The 23,610-nt window shown below is 54.6% G+C and overlaps 5 protein-coding genes across 5 annotated transcripts; 3 read left to right on the forward strand and 2 right to left on the reverse strand.

Annotated features, from left to right (window-relative positions):
- Positions 1-46: 46 nt before the first annotated feature.
- On the reverse strand, positions 47-1,432 carry J7T54_003516 (Interferon-related developmental regulator (IFRD); the record flags this gene model as incomplete). The annotated part of the gene is made up of 1 exon (XM_051505793.1): positions 47-1,432. The coding sequence occupies one exon, from the start codon at positions 1,430-1,432 to the stop codon at positions 47-49; it is 1,386 nt and encodes a 461-aa protein (XP_051362952.1).
- A 1,776-nt stretch (positions 1,433-3,208) lies between these two features.
- J7T54_003517 (Forkhead associated (FHA) domain) lies at positions 3,209-5,351 on the forward strand (the record flags this gene model as incomplete). The annotated part of the gene is made up of 5 exons (XM_051505794.1): positions 3,209-3,299; positions 3,348-3,559; positions 3,619-3,803; positions 3,863-4,467; positions 4,882-5,351. 5 exons carry the CDS (start codon positions 3,209-3,211, stop codon positions 5,349-5,351), a joined length of 1,563 nt encoding a protein of 520 aa, XP_051362953.1.
- A 3,206-nt stretch (positions 5,352-8,557) lies between these two features.
- On the forward strand, positions 8,558-9,623 carry J7T54_003518 (Target of rapamycin complex subunit LST8; the record flags this gene model as incomplete). The annotated part of the gene is made up of 3 exons (XM_051505795.1): positions 8,558-8,579; positions 8,641-9,158; positions 9,210-9,623. The coding sequence occupies 3 exons, from the start codon at positions 8,558-8,560 to the stop codon at positions 9,621-9,623; spliced, it is 954 nt and encodes a 317-aa protein (XP_051362954.1).
- Positions 9,624-11,463: 1,840 nt separating this feature from the next.
- On the forward strand, positions 11,464-13,802 carry J7T54_003519 (Glutamate--cysteine ligase-like protein; the record flags this gene model as incomplete). Its single annotated transcript, XM_051505796.1, has 5 exons — positions 11,464-11,474; positions 11,527-11,665; positions 11,723-11,880; positions 11,929-12,637; positions 12,687-13,802. 5 exons carry the CDS (start codon positions 11,464-11,466, stop codon positions 13,800-13,802), a joined length of 2,133 nt encoding a protein of 710 aa, XP_051362955.1.
- A 2,962-nt stretch (positions 13,803-16,764) lies between these two features.
- J7T54_003520 (GATA-type sexual development transcription factor NsdD) lies at positions 16,765-18,490 on the reverse strand (the record flags this gene model as incomplete). The annotated part of the gene is made up of 4 exons (XM_051505797.1): positions 16,765-16,944; positions 17,005-17,310; positions 17,377-18,313; positions 18,447-18,490. The coding sequence occupies 4 exons, from the start codon at positions 18,488-18,490 to the stop codon at positions 16,765-16,767; spliced, it is 1,467 nt and encodes a 488-aa protein (XP_051362956.1).
- Positions 18,491-23,610: the final 5,120 nt, after the last annotated feature.

Raw genomic sequence — 23,610 nt, forward strand, 5'->3', positions numbered from 1 at the left:
TATTGTGATTTTTTGCTTCCAAGTTGAATGTCTTACGTCCATGTAACTAATAGTCATCAACATCATTGTATCCGCCTTGTTGCCCAACGCGACTGTCAGTTTTGGTCACAAAAGACCAGTCCAAGCCTTCCAAACACTCCTTCACCATCGGGTTCTCCTGCTCCAGCTGCTTCTCCATGCCGCCCCCAAATATCTTCTTCAACATCGCGATGCGGAGATACGTATCCCATGTTTCTACCAGAGCAACATATCCCATTGACGAAGCCGGATGGCGTTTGCGCAGCTTATACCGATAGCCTTGCTCCTTGTTCGTGCTGAGTGATTGTGCGGTGGAGTAGTATGGCCCAACCCCCTTTTCAAGTGACGTGATGACGCTCCGAAGGCCTCCGCGGAGATCCTTGCGGCCTTGTTTTGACTTGGATTTCGATGAGCCTTTGGACAGGTCTGTGATCCGGGACGCGACACGGATCGGGTCGTACGGAAGTTCAAAGGGCTCGCCCTCTTCCTGCTCGTGCTCCCGCGATGCTTCAAAGATGTAGGCAATGCACTCGGCCGCACTGGTCTGGGTGTCGACATCGGGGCTGTCCAGCTTCTCCACGAATGCATCCATAGCGGAATCGGCGTGGTACCAGATGTTGGCAAAGGTGGCGGCGAAGCCCCAGCATTCGAAAAGCGCCGTGATGACGCCGTCTTTACCAGTCACACCTATGGAATCGCCATTGCTTTGGATCGTCTCGACAATAAAGTCAAGCCACTCCACAATGTCGTCCTCGCCGGCACCGTAATACACAATGGTGCATGTCAGTGCGTACAGCGCCTGGACCTTGCACTCCTCATTGCTGTCGTCGGCGAGGATTTGCTTGAGCGTCTGACGCGACGCCATGTCCGACTGGGACAGATTCGCTGTGCAGATTGTGAGCGAGTAGGCTTGCAGGCTGAGCGACCTCTCATTCGCATTGGTGCTACTGTTCGCTCCGCGGAGAAACGCGTCGATGAGTTCGCTTGTGTTGAGTGTTTCCATGTCCTCGTGGTAGCTTGACCGCATGGTCTTGTTGTAATGCTCAAGCAACATTTCTCGCGTCTCGGAACGATTTGTCTTCTTGTCCTGAAGCTCCTGAACCAGCTTCTTCGGGTCCCATGTCCCCATATCGGACCCTGATGCAGCTTCACGATCGTCGGGCGTCATGAGGCCTTCTGCAGGTGTGATTTGACCGGACATGATGTATTCGTCATCTTCATAGGAGATCGGAGGCGTCTGAGGAGGGGTACCCTCGGTCTCAGATCGATATGCAAAATCATCCTGGTTGAAGACGCGATGGAGCAGCTCAGATCCGGAGGGTGTTGCAGTGCCCAAAGCGCGACCGGACTTGCGAGCCTTGCGGGACGTGGTCTTGCCTTCTCCTTTCAACTCCTTTCCTGTGAGGCCGCTCATCTTGGCTTCGGTGGTGGTGGTCTTGGGGCAAAGAGAATGACGGTACTGTCAACTTTTGAGACAAGATCTGCGTGGATCTTGGTCAAAAGCGTCTACTGCCGACGCAATTCAGAGCGCAAGCCCCAGCTGGCAATTTTCTTCAGCTATTGCCCAGTCTCTCCAACCCCAGAGGTTGTGAAAGGTCTCTGCTGTATCGATCCCTGCTGTTTCGGTTTTGGCGCACGACAGGTCGTCTTGTCAAGTTTTGAATGAGGCAAAAAACGAAATTCTCACATGAAGGTGTGCCTCCATAAAGACCGTGAAAACACGTGGCTGCCAAAGGCGGGGAACTAGTATCTTGTACTGAGAAACTCGGCAATGAGAGCACCCAGACGACGTTTTGTCCAATGATAGATATATAGAACAGCTAAGCAGTGGAAGAGCTAGCGACGATGAAGATTTGTTGAAACTTGATGAAAGGCCAGGCAAATTGTGGCAGTTGACTGGCCGCTGCTCACGTGGAGCTCGAGTGGCACCTGTGACGTCTTCGCGCCCGCGTGCGCATAGAAGATAGGAGACATGGAGCGTACGGATACCACCGCCTGGAAGAGGTCTGGGTGAGCACAATCAGAAACTTGTCGTAAGCTACGTATGATGATGCTACATCTCTGGGAAATGTTCCTCAATCAGTGTGATTTTATGTTTTTCGGTGACGTACGGCGTCAGGCATGGATTGCGAATTCTGCAAGCTAACGTGAAAATCCGAATGAAGTGTCGTTCCCACATCCCATCACATCAACAACATTTGCAAATCTTTGCGCGCTTAGCAAACTGATGTCTTTATATAACCGTACCATCTTAATCTCATTCAAACTCAAAATTGGACACCCGTTTGTTCTCAACGATCTCCCCGTCAGGTGATGGTAGAAGCATAGCTATAGGGTAGGGTACGCTGCCCAGCTAGACGGTACGCGGGGAGCCAACGCACACCCCACATCGTGTCGGCTCGATTGATGGACCCCCCAAATCCCAGCTTAAAACCCCGGTCGCCATAGCGTCATGCATCACTGTCCGCCTGGCCCTCAACGCGTCTCCCGATGCAACGCGTATTATCATTAAGAAGGTATTTCGAACTGTATGGGGCCGAAGCAGTACACACAAGTGTTGAGGCGTGATATCTTGCGAGTTTGAGGCCAGGTCGTCAAGGTTTTATGGGCGCCAATATGCTTCAGCCCAGGCAGCCTAGGGCTGAGGTTGCCTGAGCCTCCGGGCGTCAGTGTGGCCCCGTGACAGCTGAGATGCTACCCCCGCCCCAGCCTATCTCAAGACACTGCTTGACTTAACATGATACGGTTGCGATTAGCTAGCAGCGTCATTGCAAACCAAAAAGAGAGGATCTTGTGTTTTCAAAGATGTTGTGGATTTCGGCGACAATTTTCTTTCTCGGTTTAGGATTCTCGCAGACGAAGCTGAAGCGATCGTTGCGCACACCTCAAAGTGCCCGGTGATAAGAAAGTGAGGGGCGCTTATCGTTATCTACCCCGTCACATCAGCCTTCTGCCTGATTTGGCAGGGCAGTCACTCCCGGCCATAGTGACGAGCAATCAATCACCTTGTAGTGCCTGCTCTGTGACACCTGTTGAAGCTAAGTTCACCTCAGCACGTCCATGCTCCTTCCGAACTTTTCTTGCTTCCAAGGTCCAGGGCTTCTCTTTTCTCAACCTTCATCCCCGGACCCCAACATCACCCTTTTCCAAAGCCACATCGCGCCGTGAGACACCTTAGTAGACCGTGATCATGCGTCCGGAGCACGCCCTCGAGTCACCTCGACCTATCGACCTAACGGAACCAACCCCACCCGAACTGAGCCAGCCTCAACAGATCACAGGTACGTGATATGCTCTCCAGAAGATCAATATCAGCTCACAAGTCATAGCAACGGTACAGCTGACTTCCACCAACGCCGAGGACAGGCTGGGGCCGCTGGGCCGCCGCCGGATTGTTCTCACACCAGCGAAGCCGACCTGTCCGATCGGAAGAGCGAGCAGCAAGAGGCCGGGACTCGAAGCTAGTGCCACCAATGCGTATTTCGAGAGTGCTGTCGTTTCGCGATGCCACGGCGAGTTGCAGCTTGATGTTCAAGGTCGGGTACGTAAAGTCGGGTGCATTAGTCCTATGGGAGAGTAAAAATTCTAATTCGGCCACAGCAAATTATCCTCAAGGACAAGGGATCTCTCCACGGAACCCTCCACAACGACAGGCTCCTGAAGACAAAGGAGACCCGAACTCTAAAGTCTGGTGACACAATCACATTGGGCGCACCAATCGAGCGAGGACACGATAAATTCCAGCCATACAAAGTCCACACCAACATTGTCTGGGATGTTCCCTAGTAAGCCACTGCCTTTCTTATACTACTCGAGTGAGAAGATTTTCTGACTGTGTCCTTAGTCATGCGGACAGGCCAGTGACGTACACTGTCCCGGACGATACGGATGTCGAAGATAACGAGGATGACTGCGGCGACGAAACCGATCTTGACTTTGCCCAGTCGGTTCTTGTCGAGAACGGGTTCAACCCACTGAGCAGCCCCAGTCGTGCAGCGGCCGCATCAACTTTGCAGAGCTATTCTGGTGGCGTCGTCGACCTGACAGAGGGTCAGGTGGCTGCTGCGGTTCAAGAGGTCCACAAGACCACTGAACCGACCAGCATTGACTTCGAAGAGCCCGACCTTTACTCGGATGATCGAGTCCCTGTCGGAGTTCTGCCAGCCGAGACTTTGTGGTATAGCACAATTGGCGATGAAAGCAGCGAGGATATGCCCGAGAGTTCCAGTGCGGAGGAATGGGGGCCCCGTACATCGAGTGGGAGTGGGAACGAACTCGCCGATGTTTCGGCCTATGAGAGCGAGCTAGACAACGATGTTGGAGTTCACGACCTGGATGACGAACAACCCCTCGAGGAAGATTTCATGGACTCCGATGCCGCCTCTCTCATGGATGACTTTGGGTCAGATGAGGCCACTAAGTGGGTGGACTATGGAGGTACCACGACCGGTATGAACGACACAGCTGGCGAAAGCTCATTGCTAGCCCAGGCTCCCAGGCTCAATTCCGAACCAATTTTCAAGCTATCAGACATCGTTTTCAAACCAATCCCACCGAACGCACCTAACCCGATCCTCCATGAGCAAGTTTCGTCGACGTTTGGTGACTTATCACTACAGACTCATGGTCCCTCCTCAGCTTCGGTTGGATACGATTACGCGCCTGTCTCTCCGTCCCTTAGCAGCAATCACGCGACTACGAGCGACCATGAATCTTCTTTCTCAAGACCCCTACAGACATCAGCGGTGGATGAAAGAGATTTGTATCACAAGGCCAAAATGATGGTACTGGCCATGCGTGCACCCAATCAGGGGCCAAGAGGTTCAATGGTCTTGTCGGATAGTGAACGGGCACTGGTTGAAGAAGTTACCGCCAAGGCGAAAGCGGAAGAAGCAAAGCAGACAACTACCGTAGACGACGAGATTCCACAGGAATTGCCAACTCGTGATACCGAGCCCACAGTCGAAGGCATGTCTGCTGACGCTGAGCATCAGACCGCTTCTCCTAAAACCCCGTCTCGCAAGCGGGCCGCGGATACGATATCACGTTCAACGGCGGAAGAGGACGAGGCCATGTTCAAGGCCACAGAGATTGCTGTTCAAGCTGAAGATGTCTCAAAAGAGCCCACGACGCTGGCGGTTGAGTCGTCATACGCAATTTCACAGACCGAGCCGGTGAACGAGTCGAGCCCTGTGGTGCAGGCTGTCTCTACTACAAAGGACCAACGGCCCGCGAAACGTGTCCGCCGTAGCGTTGCAGAGGCTGCCGGATATGTCGCATTGGGAGGTGTGCTGGCATGGTCTGCCTTGGTAGCGACTGCTCCAGTCTTGTAAGGGCACTCGGGCTTTGAAGCTATGTTCGGTGGCGCGAGTACTGGTATATCATTGCTTTTGTGTGAGACTGGACACTAAACGGCCTATTTCATTTTTTATTGTTAGGATATTGCTAGCATATGGCTGGATTTTACAATTTCAGCACGAGGAGATCGCTGAGGAGTTGGCTAGGGAGATTAATCTGTTCGAGGAGGTGAATCACGATGGGAATACAATGAGGACACATTGGCTCAACCCGAATGGCCAGTAATGATAGTCTGATCAGAATAGGGTGTGCTAAGTTAGGAGGACAAATGAAATGTTGTGATTGATCGACAGTCCTTTCATCGTGGACAAGATCATGCGAGTCCGGCGTATGCAGCGCCTTGCCTATGGCAAGCCATCGGATTACACAATATGAATGCATAGCAGAGTTGACGATCTGCAAGCCCTTGGCTCTAGATGGTAGCAGAGCTTGCTAAACTAAGTAGGTAGAACGGATCTCGCGGCTGGCCCTTCGCTCAAGCCGCGGAATCATCCAGAGAAGACTATGTAACCACGACAATGAATCGACGGCGCGACTTACGCGAGGCAATGCTGAGCCCATGAAGACATGTGCAACAGGGATGGAGACAATGCAGAAGCGCATGAAGAGAGACCGGTCTGGCGGTACAAGACAGGACAACGGGGGAGGCCGCGCATCGATAACGCTGGCCTGAGCTGGGGATTTCACGACCGGTGTGTGAAGCAGCATGAGCACACACAAGGCGAAATTGCAAGGAGTGGCGGGACTGACCGGCTTCATAGGGAGGGCGGGCTTGCATATGCGAGATGGACATGTGGTTCCAACAGCAAAAGACGCACTGGCCAGGATTGATCTACCTCGGTAAAATTGATGATCGCAGTTGAAAGAAACATGGGATCTGGTTCGGTTCATGTCGTTCATATTGGTCATCGAGAGGCCATGATGTCCGTTTCATCGACAGCGGCGTGGCTTGTACGACCTTGGGCAGACCTCGTGACTCTTCGAAGCTATCGTGAGAGGCCCCCTGAAAACAGTTCCGCAGTGCTAGCCTTGATGACCTGACCAGCTGTGGGCGAGTCATATCCAGAGATTCCGTGTACGTGCATTTGCGCTTCTTTATCCCTTGTGACCCAGTACTTGAACACCGGGTCGTGGGCTCTGGAGTGGAAGTGGACGTGAGACTCGCCCCTGGTGCGAACATGGAATTATGGACAAGCCCACAGGACTTGGTTGAAAATACTCTGAAATCAGCTTTAAATATCTCGAAGCGCCGTCCTGTTTATAAAAGCGAAAGTCATCGGTTAGCCTTGTACAGAGTAGCAACATGGTTCGATGGGACAAGTCTGAAACTTTTCCGGTTGGTCGGGTTGCGGTATTACGCAACCAGCAGACACCTCTCTCACGGCTTGGCAGACCTCGTCTGAAACAAGCCCAACTGCCTTGTGTGTTGGTCCCTAACACTCCACGGCCATCCAGAGTGTAGGCAGCACCAGCCCAGACATGCAGCCGATGAGCATCTAGGCAACATACAGTCGGTGAGCTTGCAGAGTCCAAGGCTGACAACTTGCGGGCACGTTTGTGTGCTTGTACGTGCTGGCAAGTCCTTCAGCTGATCCTTGAACACATCCTGAAAGCGTGGACATGTTACACGTCCAGTCCGAACCGAGAAGTAGTACGTGAGCATGTATATAAGGCCACCTCCGAGCACAGCCTCTACCTTCGTGTTAGGTCTCTCCAAAGATTCCGTGGTCTTCTGACAGCAGACTACGTTCGCATCGGCCACTGCTTTGATCTTTACGTCAACTGCCACCAGGGAGCGCCCGAACTCTCGCTCTCGACATGTCATCAGGTTTCAGGACCCCGAAAGGCCCTATCGTCGGCCTCGCCACGTGCGACGAGTGCAGCTTCAGGACGTGGGTTGTGCCTTGTCAGTATACACCTCTGGACTTACAGTCACTTATACTCTGTAGCCCCTCGAGCTGCCAGTACTGCGAAGACACCATGGTTGTTCCCATTGACGCCGAATGGGTCAGAAAGCGGACCCAGCAATCTAAAGGCAAGAATAAGAATTGTGACAAGCCCAGCCATCCCGGCAATGAATGCACAGGCAGCAATGATTCTGGAGACCCCAGCACTGGCGGCCCTAGTACCGGCGGCTCCAGCACTGGAGGCATTGGGACATGACGAAGTGTTTAGTATTTCGGGGAAGAGCGCGTTGGCTTGGCCATCTCCCTAGGTTATGTTCTCTCAAATAATCGAGGCCTAGACAAGGATGCTAGGGGCGCCATCCATTCGTTTAGACGCTACATGTTGATGGCGGGTGACATTCTTTCGTTGTGGCTCATTGGATGTGGAGTAAAGTGCATGGTATGAACCAAGCTAGATCGTACCATATTACAATCGAGCAGACAGTGACGCCCAGCCATTTTTCAGCGTGTACATAATACCATCTTTCCTTGCCATGATAGTCCCGAGCCCAGTGACGAAGTTAAGTCCAATGATACGCTGCCATTGCAGCGCGCCGAACTCAAGCTCGCAGTGACGTAGGTTGACATTTCGCCGGGGTACACGACATGTCCATGTGATTTTTGACAGAAACCGCCCCGGACAATAGCACGTAGAGGTGCAAGTCTGGAAAAAGGCTCGACTGCAGGGGGAAGTTCCCAGAACTTTGGACTCTTGGAGAGGCTCGATGTTCTTGACCCCGGAAACGGTACAATCGGCATCTGATCATATGATGCCAGTAATAGCGTACCACGAGATTGGCGAACAAGTTTAGGTCAACCCTTTCACAAGAAGCATAGCCAGGGTGGAAGCCTCCAAGCTGGATCTCGCAATGAAAACTGAAGGCAGGCGAGTAAAACTGACACCGGCATGGAGTGCTTCGGCTCGGGCCGCAGTCGTAGGTAGCTTTTCAGGTCTCAGTGCTTATGCATCAAACGTAGTTAAGCCATGATGCATATTAGTATCATATCCACCAAACCTACTTAAAGAGGGGTCTAAGGTATGCGCCGCGCGCCTGCGCGGCCCCAGATACCGCCCACCTGATCGCACTCTACCCCAATCTATAAATTGTTGGAAGCTTTGCGCTTGATCGCACCGAGGCGCGCTCGAGTGCAATTTATACTTGCACTGAGATTACGCACTCGTCGTCGCCCAATACTTTGCTCAGCGGAAACCAAGCTGGCCATCGACAAGCACAATGTCTGTCATTCTATGCACGGGTATGGACACGTCCGGAAAACCACTTGGACAGCCAGGCGAAGTTGCTAACACGGAATGTAGCGGGCTACGACCATACGATCAGGTTCTGGGAGGCACTGTCGGGAATCTGCTCCCGGACAATCCAACATCCCGATTCGCAAGTCAACCGCCTGTGTATCTCCCCCGATAAGCGTTTCCTTGCCGCCGCCGGCCACCACAGTGTCAAGCTGTACGATATCAAGTCAACGAACCCAAATGCGCTCCTCACCTTCGAAGGCCACACGGGCAACGTCACAGGCGTGGCTTTTCACTGCGAAGGGAAATGGATGGTGACGAGCTCGGAGGACGGTACGGTCAAGATCTGGGACACGCGGACGGGGACGATTCAGCGCTCCTACAGTCATGGCAGCCCGGTGAACGACGTGGTGATTCACCCGAACCAGGGCGAGATTATCAGCTGCGACAGAGCGGGAAGCGTGCGCATCTGGGACCTCGCAGAGAACAATTGTTCGCATGAGATGATCCCCCAAGAGGACGTGTCCGTCTCGAGCGTAACAGTCGCAAGCGACGGGTCTTTGCTTTGCGCAGCGAACAATGAAGTATGTGGTTGTTCCAAGTGCCGTCGATTCCAGCCGGCTAATTGTGCATAGGGAAACGTCATCGTCTGGCACCTGATCCAGTCCTACGATCGCACGCAGCTCCTCCCCGTCACCCAGTTCAGCGCTCACCAGAACCACATTACCAGGATTCTCCTATCCCCGGACGTGAAGAAGCTCGCCACCTGCAGCGCGGACCATACTGCTAAGATCTGGGAGGTGGTGAATATCGAACCACGCCCCGATGAGGAGGCCAAGCCGTTTCCGCTCGAAGCGACCCTGACTGCCCATCAGCGCTGGGTATGGGACTGCGCTTTCAGCGCGGACTCGGCGTATCTTGTCACTGCCTGTTCCGACCATTATGCGCGGTTGTGGGAGGTCAGTGGCCAACAGATCATCCGCCAATACAATGGGCATCATCGTGGAGCCGTCTGCGTGGCGCTCAACGATTACTCCGAGACGCGTTGATTGGAGGGAGGTTAATTCTGCTGGAGAAGGCGGCCATGAGTCGACAATACGCAGCAGCCAGGCCCAGGTCGCCCGAACGCGAAAGCCCACGTGCCTGCTGCACCCGACGCCACTGCCGACAGCCCACATCATACATGCGAGACTGCGACCCAGGCAAGCCCTTCATAATACGAACGAACCAAAGATCATGCGGAAGCGTGAGATGTGTATCCCAATCATGCTACACTGCGGCGCTACAGAGACAGAGGAATGGACGGGCAGGCGGTTGTTGGATAACTAAGGGGGCTGCAAGGCACATTCTCCTATTTATGTGGACATACGGTGTCCTTAAACTGGCGACACGGGTGTAAGCTGGCTGGAAGAGAGCGCCGCCAAAGACTTGGCATGATTCGGCCAAGACACCAGCAGTGCATATGGCCGCTTGTGCGAGACAAGCTATGACGGGGTCTAGAGTCCCTGAGACTGTATTAATACCGGTGTTGTGCTGCGGCCTGTTCTAGAGATAGACAGTATAAAGGCGCAAGTGGGAGTGTCGGGTCATCGGCGTATATGTTGGAGAGGAGATGTCAGCCCGAGAGACCGGCGGATGTTGTACGCTGGTCAGATGGGCGGTAATGCGGATTGCAAATGCTATTGCAGCCTGACCAATGCTGGTTGACGATAGTTTCACATGTTTCGACTCATGACTGCAGGGTGATAATTATATTCAGCTGTACTACCAAAGTAAGGGGTATGACGGAAAAGCGCTTTCTTGCTTGGTCTCCAGCCGTCTGGTCGCGAGCGGATAGCGTCCGACGTTGTCACATGATCGCCACTGTGAAGCATTGAAGACGCGGAAGGCGCAACCACGCAGGCCTCGACTCTTGCTGGAAGCCCAGCTCAGCTTATTACCTAAATCAACCGCCACTCGATGCTGAAGTAAATCATCATTGCTGCCTTGCCATAATCAGCTACTATCTTATCCTCAAAGCCTACATCTCCATCAATTGCTCAAACGTACGCACGCCGACCACCCGAGGCTAGCTTGCGCTTGTGCTGCCAGAATGGCGGCACGGTGATGGTGCAATACCGCCTCGCGCACCACCGACACCACGGCAAGCGCCGAACCACAAGGAATGTCCGCTGCTGCACAGTCTGTACTCCGCAATGTGAGTGAGCATGGACGGTCTGACCGCATGGGGGACGACAGTTGGAGCTGATTCGATTTCTAAGCCAACTTAACGGCCCACGGCAACGCGTGCCTCGAGGGTCCACCGCGGATTTCTAGAACAGTGATTCAACCCGCTATCGATGCGACATTAAAAAACCCAAGTCCCCCATATTATTAAGCTCTATTTACTCCGTACAGGTGTTGGATGCAATAATAGCGTGGCACATTCTGACGCCTCCATCACGCAATCAGGACGAGCACCATTCGCCCAAGGTGTCCTGTCTTTTGAGGCTTTCCTGCTTTTCACTTTTCGCTTGGGGGTGCTCTGGTCTCCTAGATCCGGAAATCTGGTGAGCCTTATTCGACGTCAGTCGAATGGCGCGGGGTTCAATTCGGGATCTTGTCGCCAGCACTGGTCAATCCGCCATACGGATACGCATGCGGATAACGAGCCGCGTGAGCATATTTGAACCGCGACGAACGTCGTGCCTACTTCAACCACCACACCTTTTTGTCGGAGTTTCTCCTGATTTGCTAGGCGATAGACCGACCGGATTGTGGGAGCAGAGTGGTGACGTGAGCGCATGTGAAATTTTGCTCATTAGATCTTAGCGCCTGTCACGCCTGATTCTGATTTTCCTTTTTTTGGTCCCGAAAGCCTCTCAGGCGTAGAAGGAGGAAAGCATCTCGATGGGTCTTTTGTGAGTATATCATCTGGCAACCTCATGGCGAACAGTCGCTTACATGCTGCAGAGCGCTGGGTACAGCCCTGGACTGGCCAGAGGCCAGAAAAAGAGCGCAGCAGGTCAGAGAATGGGGCATCCTGCAACTGTTGGAGATATGGAACAAGGCCAAGGGAAAGGAGCGTGATGCTCTTCTCTGGGGCGACGAGGTCAGTGAAAGTGCCATTCTCGACAGGCGGGGACACATGGCTGACCAATCACTGTAGGTCGAATATCTCGTTGTGCTATACGAAAAGGAGGGATCCAAGGTACTCCTATCTTTGCGGCAAGCCGAGATCCTTGATGCACTCGCTTGCGATGCCGAGCTTGCGAAGAAGGGCGGATGCACAGCCGAGGGGCAGGATGCGGAACTCAAGCAGACTCAGTGAGTCGCAGATCATGATGGGGGATTCGTGAACACTAACCTGGATAGATCCCAGCCCGTGCCGGTATTCCATCCTGAATTTGGAAGATTCATGCTGGAGGCAACGCCAGGAAAGCCCTGGGGAATAGGATTCAAAGAGCTCCTGGGCGTCGAGCCTGACATGAAGCTGCGCAGAAGGATCGCCAAGGAGCACATGCTACCCACCGAGTACCCCATCACTCTCACTACGTTCCCACGCATCGGCAGCCCAGGGCAGTTCACCTTTCCAGAATATCCCATCTCTGGGCCGAGGCTGCGGTCGCAATTCGTGCCGGACGAGATTGCGAACCCTCACATTCGCTTCCCCACGTTAGCTGCTAACATTCGATCCCGTCGAGGCCGCAAAGTGCAGGTCAACGTACCCGTGTTCCACGACAAGAACACACCAAAGCCGTGGAAAGACCCAACGGTCGACTTTGACCTCCACCAGTGGCCCGAGGACGACGATGTGCGCAATGGCGCCGCGCCGGATGACCATATCCACATGGATGCCATGGCGTTCGGAATGGGAAGCTGCTGCTTGCAGATCACGTTCCAGGCCAAGAACATCACAGAGGGACGGCAAATGTACGACCAACTAAGCCCCCTGGGGCCAATCATGCTAGCTCTCACAGCAGCCACGCCGGTATACAAGGGCTTCTTGGCCAACACAGATGTCCGATGGAACCAGATATCTAACGCAGTCGACTGCCGAACGCCCGAAGAGATGGGTGAGAAGGTAAAGTTGACTGGGTTCCCCTGAAGGACGGTCGTACTGACTGGTTTAGCCGCTGAAGAATGACCGGTGGCGGATTCCCAAGTCGCGTTATGCTTCCAATTCAACGTACATTGCCGAGGATGCCCGGTTACGACCAGAATATCTGGATCCCGATCTGGTGTTTGATCCTGAAATCAAGCAGACACTGATGGACGGCGGTATGGACGACCTGTTGGCAACTCACTTTGCTCATCTGTTCATCCGCGACCCCATTGTCATCTTTGCAGAGGACTTGGAGGAGCTCGACTTGAAGAAGACGGACCATTTTGAGAATATTCAGTCCACCAACTGGCAACACATGCGGTTCAAGCCACCACCAGCGGACAACAGCATTGGGTGGCGCGTCGAGTTCCGCTCGATGGAGATCCAAATTACGGACTTTGAGAATGCTGCGTTCTCCGTCTTCATGGTACTGGTCACGAGGGCGATCCTGTCATTTGATCTCAACTTCTACGTGCCCATCAAGAGGGTGGATGAGAACATGGAGAGGGCACATGCCTTGGATGGGGTGCTTCGAGAAAAGTTCTATTTCCGCAAGAACCCGTTCCCGGCACGGCCATCGCGAGCCAACACCGTATTCGGTGATGACAGTCGGCCTGGGTCTGCCATGCCCAGCCGTCCTGCATCGCCAGGTCTGGTAGAGGACGAGTACGAAGAGATGACCGTCAACGAGATCATCAACGGTTCAATGGATGGCGAATTTCCCGGGTTGGTTCCCATTGTGGAGAGCTACCTCGATAGCGTCAATGTCGATGTCGAGACGCGCTGTGAGCTGGCAACCTACCTCGATCTCATCAGCAAGCGCTCGAGTGGCGAGCTCGACACGACTGCCCGCTGGATGCGCAACTTTATTGCTGCGCATCCCAACTACAAGCAAGACAGCGTGGTAGACGAGAAGATCACGCACGACCTCGTTGGGGCGGCCATTGCGATTGGCGAGCGGGAGAATGAGGGTCGGAACTTTGCTGGTCTCGGGATTCCCGGTCTTCCCAAGCTGCTGGGCAATTTCCGAGGGGGGTGCGGAGGCGGTGATGAGAATGGCGCAGTTGCTGGCGTCGACGGGTCGCCATCTGAGACCAGGAAGCGTAAGAGCGACTGGATCGAGGACGGCAGCGGTGCCAGCTGAGCGCGGGCGGTCTCGAGAGATGACCTAAGCTACGCAGCCATCCCGTTTGCAAGTGTGGGCAGTGAGCATGTGCGTGTGCGCGCGCGCGTGTGTGTGGTGATGGAGTCATTGATGGTGGCCGAGCGGCCAAGCATTTTCCATTGTGGCGGTCCCTGTATCTGAGCGAGCGAGTCACGATATATTACCTGGGCGCTAAACAACATTACCTAAAGCATGCATACGATATGGAGTATCGTGACATCAAGGGGTCTGTTTGCGGTGTGAGATCTCGCCTCGTGCCATTACGTATCAGCCGCAGAGCGCTCAAGCCCTCGTGGCGCCCGCTATCGATGGCATCGCGTGGCGGACACACTACGTACGTACTTGCATATGTCGGTCGCTGGCGCATGTGCTACGTACATGCACGAAGGTGTCTGGATCTGTGTGCATAACGCCCGGTCATGGCCGGCATATAGGACTAATAATTCATCACGAGCACATGGCTCCGGGTACAAGCCTCGTTATGCAATGATCCCATCACGGGTTCAAACTTCAACCCACCCACGGCCGAGACACGGGACAAGCGGCTGAGGCGCTGGGCTGCGAGATCCATGTCGTCGGTCAGGTATCGTGGGACGATTGCCCGTGTCTCTCTCTTTTCTTATGGTTGAATGGCCCTTGCTGTCTGTGATAGTGACGAGTCTCAGTCTGCCCTGTCAACAAGTCGTTGGTTGCAGCAAAGTCCAGCCTGCCATTTCCGTGTCCCAGGGCACGATGGGGAGAGAGACCAGATTTCTCTGCCCGCGGGCGTTTCAAGGTACTAGTACGGAGTAGCTGTAGCGGTTGGTATGTGTACAATTCTGAGACTCGTACAGATACATCACCTCGTGGCCTATCTGTCCCGCCTTCCTTAGCCTTTATGCTAGTAACAGCCACCATATGCAAGGCGCTTTCTTGAATAATTAGAACGGCCATTCTGTCACGAAGTACTGTGCAGTAAGTTAGGGCTAAATACTACACAGACATTACCGCAAGAAGAACCGGTGGGCACGTGATGTCAGTGGAGGGCGGCGGGTGAGTGAGTGAAGGAGGAGTCAAGGAACTCCGCAGCCAGTACTCCTATGTAAGTAGCCAAGGAACAACGATGAGGAGAGAAGAGGGGGGTCATCCGATCGGACCGGAACAGCGGAGGGAGTGAGATCTACTATTTGTTGGATCGCTAGATTCACCGTTCCGAGATTAGTAATATCAATTTGATACCTTTCGCAAGCACTACTGCAGCTGGCTTGCTCGGTGCTCGCCCTCACTGCGTGCATGCCCAGTCATCAACCACTATACTCCCCTAGAACGCTTCTTTCTTTCTTTCTTTTCTTTTCTTCTCCTTTTCTTTGCCTTCGCGCCCTGCGTCAGGTTCTCTAGTGGCACCGTGTAGCGCCGGGGGAAGGGGACCGCTTCCGGCGTGTCTGACAGGTCCCAGTCGTTGCTAGCTAGCACTAGACATGGACTAAATCAATTTGTTCTCCTGAATCGCTGATGAAGGCTTTGGCTGAGCCAAGTAGGCCGAGGATAGGTAGGCTTCATTCTCCCCCCTTCTCTTCCTCTCAGTCAGTCACAAAGCAATTGATAGCCCTCGTCCTGCACCCTCCTCTTGGTTCGCTGCATGACAGATCAAACTGCGTTACTAGTCTCGTTAGTCGATGTGAGAATCACGCCAGTCCCACATTGCCGATTCAACCACTGCTCGTTCGTTGCTTTTTCGTGTGGATGATCCTTTTTTTCTTTTTTTCCTTTCGCTCTACGCAAACCAAGCGGCCCCCGTCTTTCGCGAATCGTACGTACGTTGGCTTGCATCTCTAGTGCCTCTAACAAATGTTTCCCAGTGATAAATGCCAGTTGAGCCTTTGAAGTGCGACACATGGACTGTGGGATGGGAGAAGCAGAGTACCTGGACTACGTGGTACTTACTCAGCTAATGGCGAGTGATTGACCCAAGGTTACTCAAGCTGCGCACAACGCATCGCGTCGATATCTCATCTTGTGGCGTGCACATGAACTACGTACGCGTACAAACCACATGTGCAGCTTTGTACAGAGTACTACTGCCACCCTTCTCACTTCCCGCTTTGCAGCTTGCCCCGCAGGTGTTGTCCCTCACCTCCATCTACGTACTTTACGAGATCGTGCCTGCCGGCCGCCGCCATGCCATGTGCCGAGGCCGATGGAGGACCTTCTGCAAGACGGTGGGACAAAGTGCTCTGAGACATGTCAAGATTTGGCAATTCAATGTGTACTCATGGTGCAGCCAAGCAAATACTGCAAGAAGACCCCGTGACCCCACCACCACCAGCATTCCTCGCTCATAGAGGTATCGCGGGGAATGCGGCGATACGCAACACGAGCATGCATGTCAGGCGCGCCGACGGCGGCAGACAAAGGGAGAGATAACACCACAGGGGTTCGCCGAATTCCCGGATTGGCTTTGCTAGACATGTGTCCGCCAAGACGTCCCTTCCGTGCGGCCGGTATGTAGCGAACTTTGGTCCAAGCTATACCTTCCTTCTCTCACTGTCTATGATAAAATGACGGCACCTTTGATCGCAAGTCTTCCGGCCTGCCTGAACACCCCATGTAAAACCCCAATGTCGCCTCAAGCTGGATCCATCATGGTTCCAAAATGTCCAAAAAGTAGTAGGAAAAAACAAAACAAATACTGGCTCCTTGCCCAGCACTGAATCAGCCCCATGTAATCAATCCCCCCAAACGCCATTGATGCTGCCTCCTTGGGTTTGACCGCAGGAATGCCAGTTCCTCACGTATATACAGCTGATAACCCACAACCCGAACCCATGTCTATAGTTTGAAAACTGAAAATCCACCCGCCACTCCATTCCATTTTGCGTGACAGTCGGTCCTCGCCGCGATGATGGCTTCGTGCTCGTAGTGTGGCGCAGGTTCACACTATGCACCCAAGCAGGAATCCCTGTCAGTTGCCTGCGTCGATTGTCGCGGCAATCGTTCGTTGTTCTATAAGCCTTTTCCTCTCCAGCTTGGCATAGTGCAGCCCACAAGCATTGCACAGAGTCCTCGCGCCGTCAGGTCCCCGCCGCCACTCAGGGGTGTCGACGCGGTTGCAGCTGTGACATCTGCCGGGAGGCGCAACGCGCTACAAGAAAACTGTCAGCCACTGTGTCTTTCTATCCATGGAAAAGGTATCTCGACGTACTCCTCGCTTACGTTTCTCGGGAAGGACTGTTTGGTGGTTGAACTTCATGCTCTCTTCGTACACCGCGGCATCGTGGTCTTCGGCGTATGCCCTCCGCGGGGGCTGCTCGCGATTCTGTATGGCGTTGTACATGATATGCTTCACACTGTCCAGGTCGGCCTTGATGGCGTCCACGTAACTGACGACGTCATTGATCTCCTTCTCGGTGGGCATTCGTTCGGGGATCGGATGACTGCCGTGCTCTTCGCGGGCAAGCCCGCTATAGGCATCAGCAAAATTAAGCAGTGTCTTGGCGTGGTTGGCCATCTGTGAGCTTGTTAGCCAGATCGTCCTGCGAGGGAGCCCGTCAAGCAAGCGATTGGCGGTACGTACCCGCGCAAGACCCTCTCTGTACACTATGGTGTCGGAGTAAGGAGCGCCCTCAAATTCCACCCGGTTGACCCTGTCGTGGCCCTCGTGCTCTGGCTGCCGACGATGCTCATACGATTCGAAAGCCATGTGTGTTTGTCTCGGGGACTGAAAGGGAGGCAAAGGCAGCTGCCCAGGCGGAGGAGGCCCCGTAGGATACCCAGACGTGGCTGAGGATAGGTGTTGCGGCGGGGCTGGTGGTGGGGGATGCTGGTATACACCGTTCACCGACTGCCGGGGGTCTTTCGGCTGTTCGGTTCCATATGAATGCGTCACATCATGGTGTTGAGGCGGGCTTGGCCGCCTGCTAGGAACAGGTGGTAGTATAGGCCTCCCATTCAGCGCTGGTCGGGGGGATTCGGCAAAGGAGGACAGAGGTTCTGGTCGAGGGGGGTATGTGGACGCGGAACGCATATTTTGCGGCGATGTGTGTTTGCTGCTGCTGTCCGCGTACGACCGCAGGGACCCCGAGGGTGCGTATGGCGATGGGAAATTGGTGCCTGGCTGAATCGAAGTCGCAGGAGGAGCGGGACCTGCCGAAGGCGGATGGGGACGTGGATAGTCGGGATTCTTGTTGATGACTTCGGACAGGGATGGCAGTGATTGTCGTTTTGCGGCCTCGGTCGGCTCGAGGCCATCGCCTCGGCGCGCGTCCGCCAAGGGCATCATGCCACCAGCTTGGTTCGTGTACGTCGAGGAGTAGGATGGAGCGGGTGGGTAGGCGCCGGCAGGCTGTAGGACGGTCGCCGTGGCCGCGGCCATGGCAGGACGATCTTGTTGCGAGCGCTCGAGGCCGTCACGATATTGCGTATGTTGACGCGACGGGGCTTGCGGTGGTGGCTGAGGACGAAGTTTCTCTGAGGGTTGCTTCGGTGCGTGGGCGAGTGCCGAAATCGTTGCGCTGTGTGAAAAACAGCTTGTTAGCCTGCGGCATGGCAATAGCACGATGTGTCAGGGAGGGGCAGCAGCCAAGAGGGAGGGTTCAGTCCAAGGTGAGTACTGTTGCAACTCTTGTCGTAGATGAGAGTACATACCTATTGTGCCAGGCAGGTGCAGATCCAGGCTCAGCTGCTTCCATTGCGTGTCTCCCGAGTGACAATAAGTCGTCGAGAAGTCGTGCTGGGTGGACTCGAGAAGGCTCGAGGCATTGGTCGTCTAGAAACGACGGGTTGATGGACGACGTAGTCGCGCACGAGTCGTGTCAAGGTCTGTAGCGGCAATGGGCAGTATTGGTGTGGAGTGCACGTGTGGAATGCTGGCACACGATGCCCATCGAATCAATGCGGATAAATGAGGTACTGCGCAGTAGGAGTGCGAGGTTGGGTGCAATGTTGAAATATGATTGTCTCGTCTAGTCTTGCGGGCGGCGGGCAAGACAGTACAGGACAGGGCAGGGCAGAGCCAGGTTGGTAATCAAAGCAGCAAGCAAGAGAGGCACCGAAGAATTGACTTTGTGCTCTTGCTGCAACTGGTCGTAGGCAGACACCAGATCTGGCGCACTTGCAAGGTGTGATGCTGTTTGAGATCTGGTTTTGGGGCGAACGGGGCCAGGCGACTGGAATGTTGCGGGTGGTGCCAGGTGGTGAGGTAGGCCGCTGGCAAAATTCAATAGACAGCGCAAGGCGAGCGAGGCCCGGCGACTGACTGGCCGGAAGGGCACGGGGACTGGAGACGAGGAAGATGCCTAACGCTAGGTAGATAGCGTGGGAGAATCCAACCAGGCGCGAATCGTTCTTGGGTCGGTCACAGGCGGGTAGAATGAGCAAGCACACTCACTCGGGCGAGCAGCAAAAGATGACGGAAGTCGAAGAAGAAGCGATCCGGCTGTTGTCGAGCGCAAAGGATGATGGATAGATGGTTGAGACAGATTGCAAGGCCCTTCCTAGTCGGTGGATGGATGTGACGACGGCTGAGCGGGTGCGAGAGATGGTCACTGGAGCTAGCGACATCGACCCGGGCCATGCTGCGGTCAGGGTGGAGGGTGGTCAAGATCTGACGCGCGATCAAATCAATGGGACTGGAGGTGGGGCCCACACCAAGTCTAGCCTAGCCTGAGGCCTTCCTGTCGTGCGATTAGTGTGCTCGTGCGCGCGTTGCCGCCGCGCGCCGGTGGGTCCAACCACTGCTGTCAGGCCAGGCCAGGTGCGAACTGTGAGGTACATGTACCATTACATAGTAGCCACCTAAGGCACAATAAGTTGTCCTTACGTAGCGTTCGCAGTGTGCAGCGCGCGGGCAGCCCCTGACTTCCACTCACGGGCAGTGCGTGGTATTATTACCAACCAGAGTCCAGACAACAAGGATACGGTACTGCACCTAATGCCGCCTCCCATGTCGTTCGGAGTCGTGGCTGGATCTGGACGAGTCATTGCGAAGCACCCTAATCAATCGATCAGAATTACTCGTACGATTCCTTCCGTTGCGCTGTGGTCCCCCCTCCCCGCCCGAGGTTGAGTGAGTGGCCGCTAGCCAGTGGCACCTGGCACAAGTGCAGTGTGTGGTCAGGTGGGGGGGAAGGAAAGAACCCCCGTCCACCGCTAACAGCCTGAGGGCGGGCGGCAGTTCTGTGGCCGGGCTCCCCACCTCTGTTCTTTTTCTGCTGTCGCATACTTCTCGCAACAGACATGACCGCGAGACAACCCGACGAACATCGCTGGTGGGATGGGCCAGAATAGATACGTCAAACATGCTGCACATGCAGAGGTCTGACATGTTGGCCAAGCAAGTACATGTAGGTGCGTGGGCTGCGGCATGGTATCACGAATGCATCCTGTGTGCGTAGTGAGAGCCAGTCGAGAGACACACAGAGCCAAGATCATAACCACGCAGCACAACTGCACAAGACAAGACAGACAGCAAAGATTGGTCTCCTCAAGGGGGGTGGGGTGTCCGATCTGACATGTCCAGATGGCAGAGAGTGAGATGCGATGGAGCCATTGCAGGACACACGGGAGACTTCAGATTTGATGGATCGCCGGCCGGCGGCCGTGGCTCGATTGGGCCCGTCTGGATCAAGTTCTTGAGGGGGCCGACACCCCTGACGCCTCGATGAAGCTACGTAATGCTCGTATGTACTCCTACATGAAGGTACATGTACCCTCAGCACAATCTGGATGGATAGTGGCTAAATACTTGACCACGTCCCACAAGTGAGAGCTGCAGGAAGTACTTGTTGGTGCTGGTCCCAGAATCGCGATCGCATCCACACCAATACTACCTAGTAATGGACCCGATACCTATGGTATTGTGGTGCAGGTGGGCGGATCCAGTGCACCAGAAGAACTCAAGGAGTTCCTTCTTTGGACCGTTGGATCTACGTGTAAAAAGTAAAATGGTAAGGAAAAAAGGGACATGGTTGCTTAACTACACTCGAGACAATTCCGCGGCATTACTTGAACGGTTGAACCAGCTTCGCCGCTACCCCGTGCGACTGTGATATGTGTACCGCCGGTAGCTCGGTATCTTGAAGTGTGTCCTGTAGCCATCTCCAAAAATTCCTTCCTCCAGGACACCAGGCACACACTCACGCCGCTCAGCCCAGCCCGTTGCAGGCTGTGCCGTGAGCGACGTGAGGCGAGGCTAATACCTCGTGGCGGAGCTCAAAGTTTGGCGTGCGGTGCGTTCACGATTGCAATTAGACCGTCAGAGGGCAAGGAAGCCTGATCTTGTTCGCACTTGGTTCTCGATGCCAACACAAGATGCTGAACAATATGAGCCTCCAGACATTAATATTACACCGAGAACCAACGCCTGCCTCACTGTCCCTACAAGTAGTCGTTGCTGCCTGCGCCCGCTGCGGTTTTGTGAGTTGTGATCAATGTTGGCAGCCGAGAATTAATGGTTACGTGGTGCTCCCAGTCCCCTCTCCCCTCCAGCAGTCTAGGACCCCGACCCGCTTGATCGGGTCACTGCCGCTGTATCGAATGCAATCGGCCGCAAGGGCTGCGCAAGGTGGTGTAGAAGGCTGGCCGCTGATTTGCTCCCTCTACGCCCGCACGAGGAGCGTTGCTCCCATCAGTATCCGTAACCACACACAAAAAGTTGCTAGACTGCATCTACGGTACTTTGTGTACACAGAATTTGGGATCGTTCGCTGTCACGATGCATGCACAATGGTGTCGCAGGTCATCACGACAAGCTCCCGATACATGCGTGGCCACGTTGTGGGTGTAGATGAGATCCCCCATCGGACCGGACCATCATACACGTAGATGTGGCTCCGTCGAACCACAAGCTGACCGATCTGTTCCAGGCTACACTCGGGCGGATGCCCCGTCAATTCCGTCATCAACACAAACGGTGCCAAATCTGCCCAGGGCGGCGCGGGTCCCTGACACACGGTGACAGTCGTCTTCTGGCTGGCTTTATTGGGCTCGCCGCTCAGCTAGGGTGTTTCGCGCGACGCCAGTCCCATTAAGCCTTGGTGCAGAGGGCGTACTAGGCAAGACCCTGGAGTTGAAATAAAAGCGGCCCCAGCCGTTCTGTCACCGAAGACGGTATCGCAGCAACGTTTGCCAACCACCTCCAGGCAGGCGAACATCATCGAGGGCTCTTTGTGTTTCTGGGACGCGATGGCGGGAAGCGTTCTGTTCAATGTTCGGTGCGCTGGGATGGCCTGTATCGGGATACGTACGGAATAGACCTTCGGGTTCTCACGAGATTCATCTGTCCAGGGTATCCCTATACGTCATGCAGGGCCCGCTCTCGGCAGGACCAGAGCCCGCTCGCTGTTATCGTCGGCTTGCGAGCAAAGCTCGTGACCGGGTTGAGCTGGATGGGGCCAGAAAAGAACTCGCTTGGTCACACCGTACACCGGTCTTCGGGGGGCACTCTGCTGTCCACCTACCTTAGTCATTGCTGTGAGATACTTGGTTCACGGTACCAGGTACAGTGTACCTCCAATATCTCGGGTATTTTCCCAGGAAGTTGCGTCGGGTCCCCGGCCGATCGATCTTGCTCTGTGCCTTGCGCCGACGGGATTACACGAGGATATGTCTGCTGACTGCAATCTGCAATTCTGGATGCAAGGCCGTCGCACTGTCAGACTCCAGACGCTTGACAGGCCTGATTAGCGCCAGCCAAGTCGATCAACACATCAAGTGCTCCGCCGGCAGACTCGTACAGAGTCATGGAGGGACATGGACATGGTCCTGCTCAGCATGGGGCCATGGGTACCCCCCAGAGATTTCATGTAATTTTGGTTACATTTCTGACAACCACAAATGGCGCTTTATGGAACTCACAAGTCTCGAGTCTTATAGTTAGGCTTGAACAGTATTCCGTACAGGCACCCTGCTACGTACAACGTCCTTACGTACCTACGCGCGCACAGCCAAGTTTTGACACGCGTCTACAAGGGAAGGAACGTTCCTGCTGTGTCACTTGGACGTATAAGCTGACCAACAGCTGCCCAACACCTTTCTGTCTTCCATGACTTATACGACTGGAGCCGCGAGGACAGGCCCAAGGGTCTTGGAACTCGCAAGCTCATGCGCTTGATTCGTAGAGCGCTTGCCTAATTAACCCGATGTCAGATCCTTCACCGGTGCGCGAGCTGTCACATATCACATTGCAGCGTGCGAGCACAGCATCTAACCAAGATGACAGCAACATCGGGTCACTTGTCAGCGTTGTCACTGTCGGTACTCCGTGGGGCAGTCGCTATTAACGACTGGAGTCGCATCAGCTCCGCATGCCTTCGCCGATCAAGCACCTCGAGCCCGAGGGACGCACGGTTCGACCTTACGTACCAGTAATTAGTCTGCCTGGCAGGGTGGCTTGATCCACGGCTTGCACAGTGAGTATATGTTGCCTAGGCACTACAATATTACCCCGTCTGGAGAGCCGAGTCGAAACGATGAGAGTCATCGAGTGCTCCTCCTCTATGACTATGTATCACTGGCCTAGCCCCAGGCTCGGCACGTATCTCTGGGGGCTTGCGAGAAGGGGCTCAAAGGATCTCATCTCCTCGAAGCTTGGGCTTCCCTCTCGGACACGAGAAAGCAGCTCCCTAGTTAAGTAGCTACGTAGTGTCCCCGAGAACAAGTGCCGACGAAATCAATCGCCCTGCATAGGGGGGGGGGGGGGGGGGGGGGGGGGGCCCGGGGGGGGGGGCGGGGGGCCGGGGGGGGGGTCCCCCCCCGCCCGGGCCCGGGTTGAACCCCAAAAACAAAACCCAAGGGCACCCGGCAAAAACCC

Source organism: Emericellopsis cladophorae, assembly GCF_022114955.1.
Source record: "Emericellopsis cladophorae strain MUM 19.33 chromosome Unknown NODE_16_length_390664_cov_118_533041, whole genome shotgun sequence".
Lineage (NCBI taxonomy): Eukaryota > Fungi > Ascomycota > Sordariomycetes > Hypocreales > Bionectriaceae > Emericellopsis > Emericellopsis cladophorae.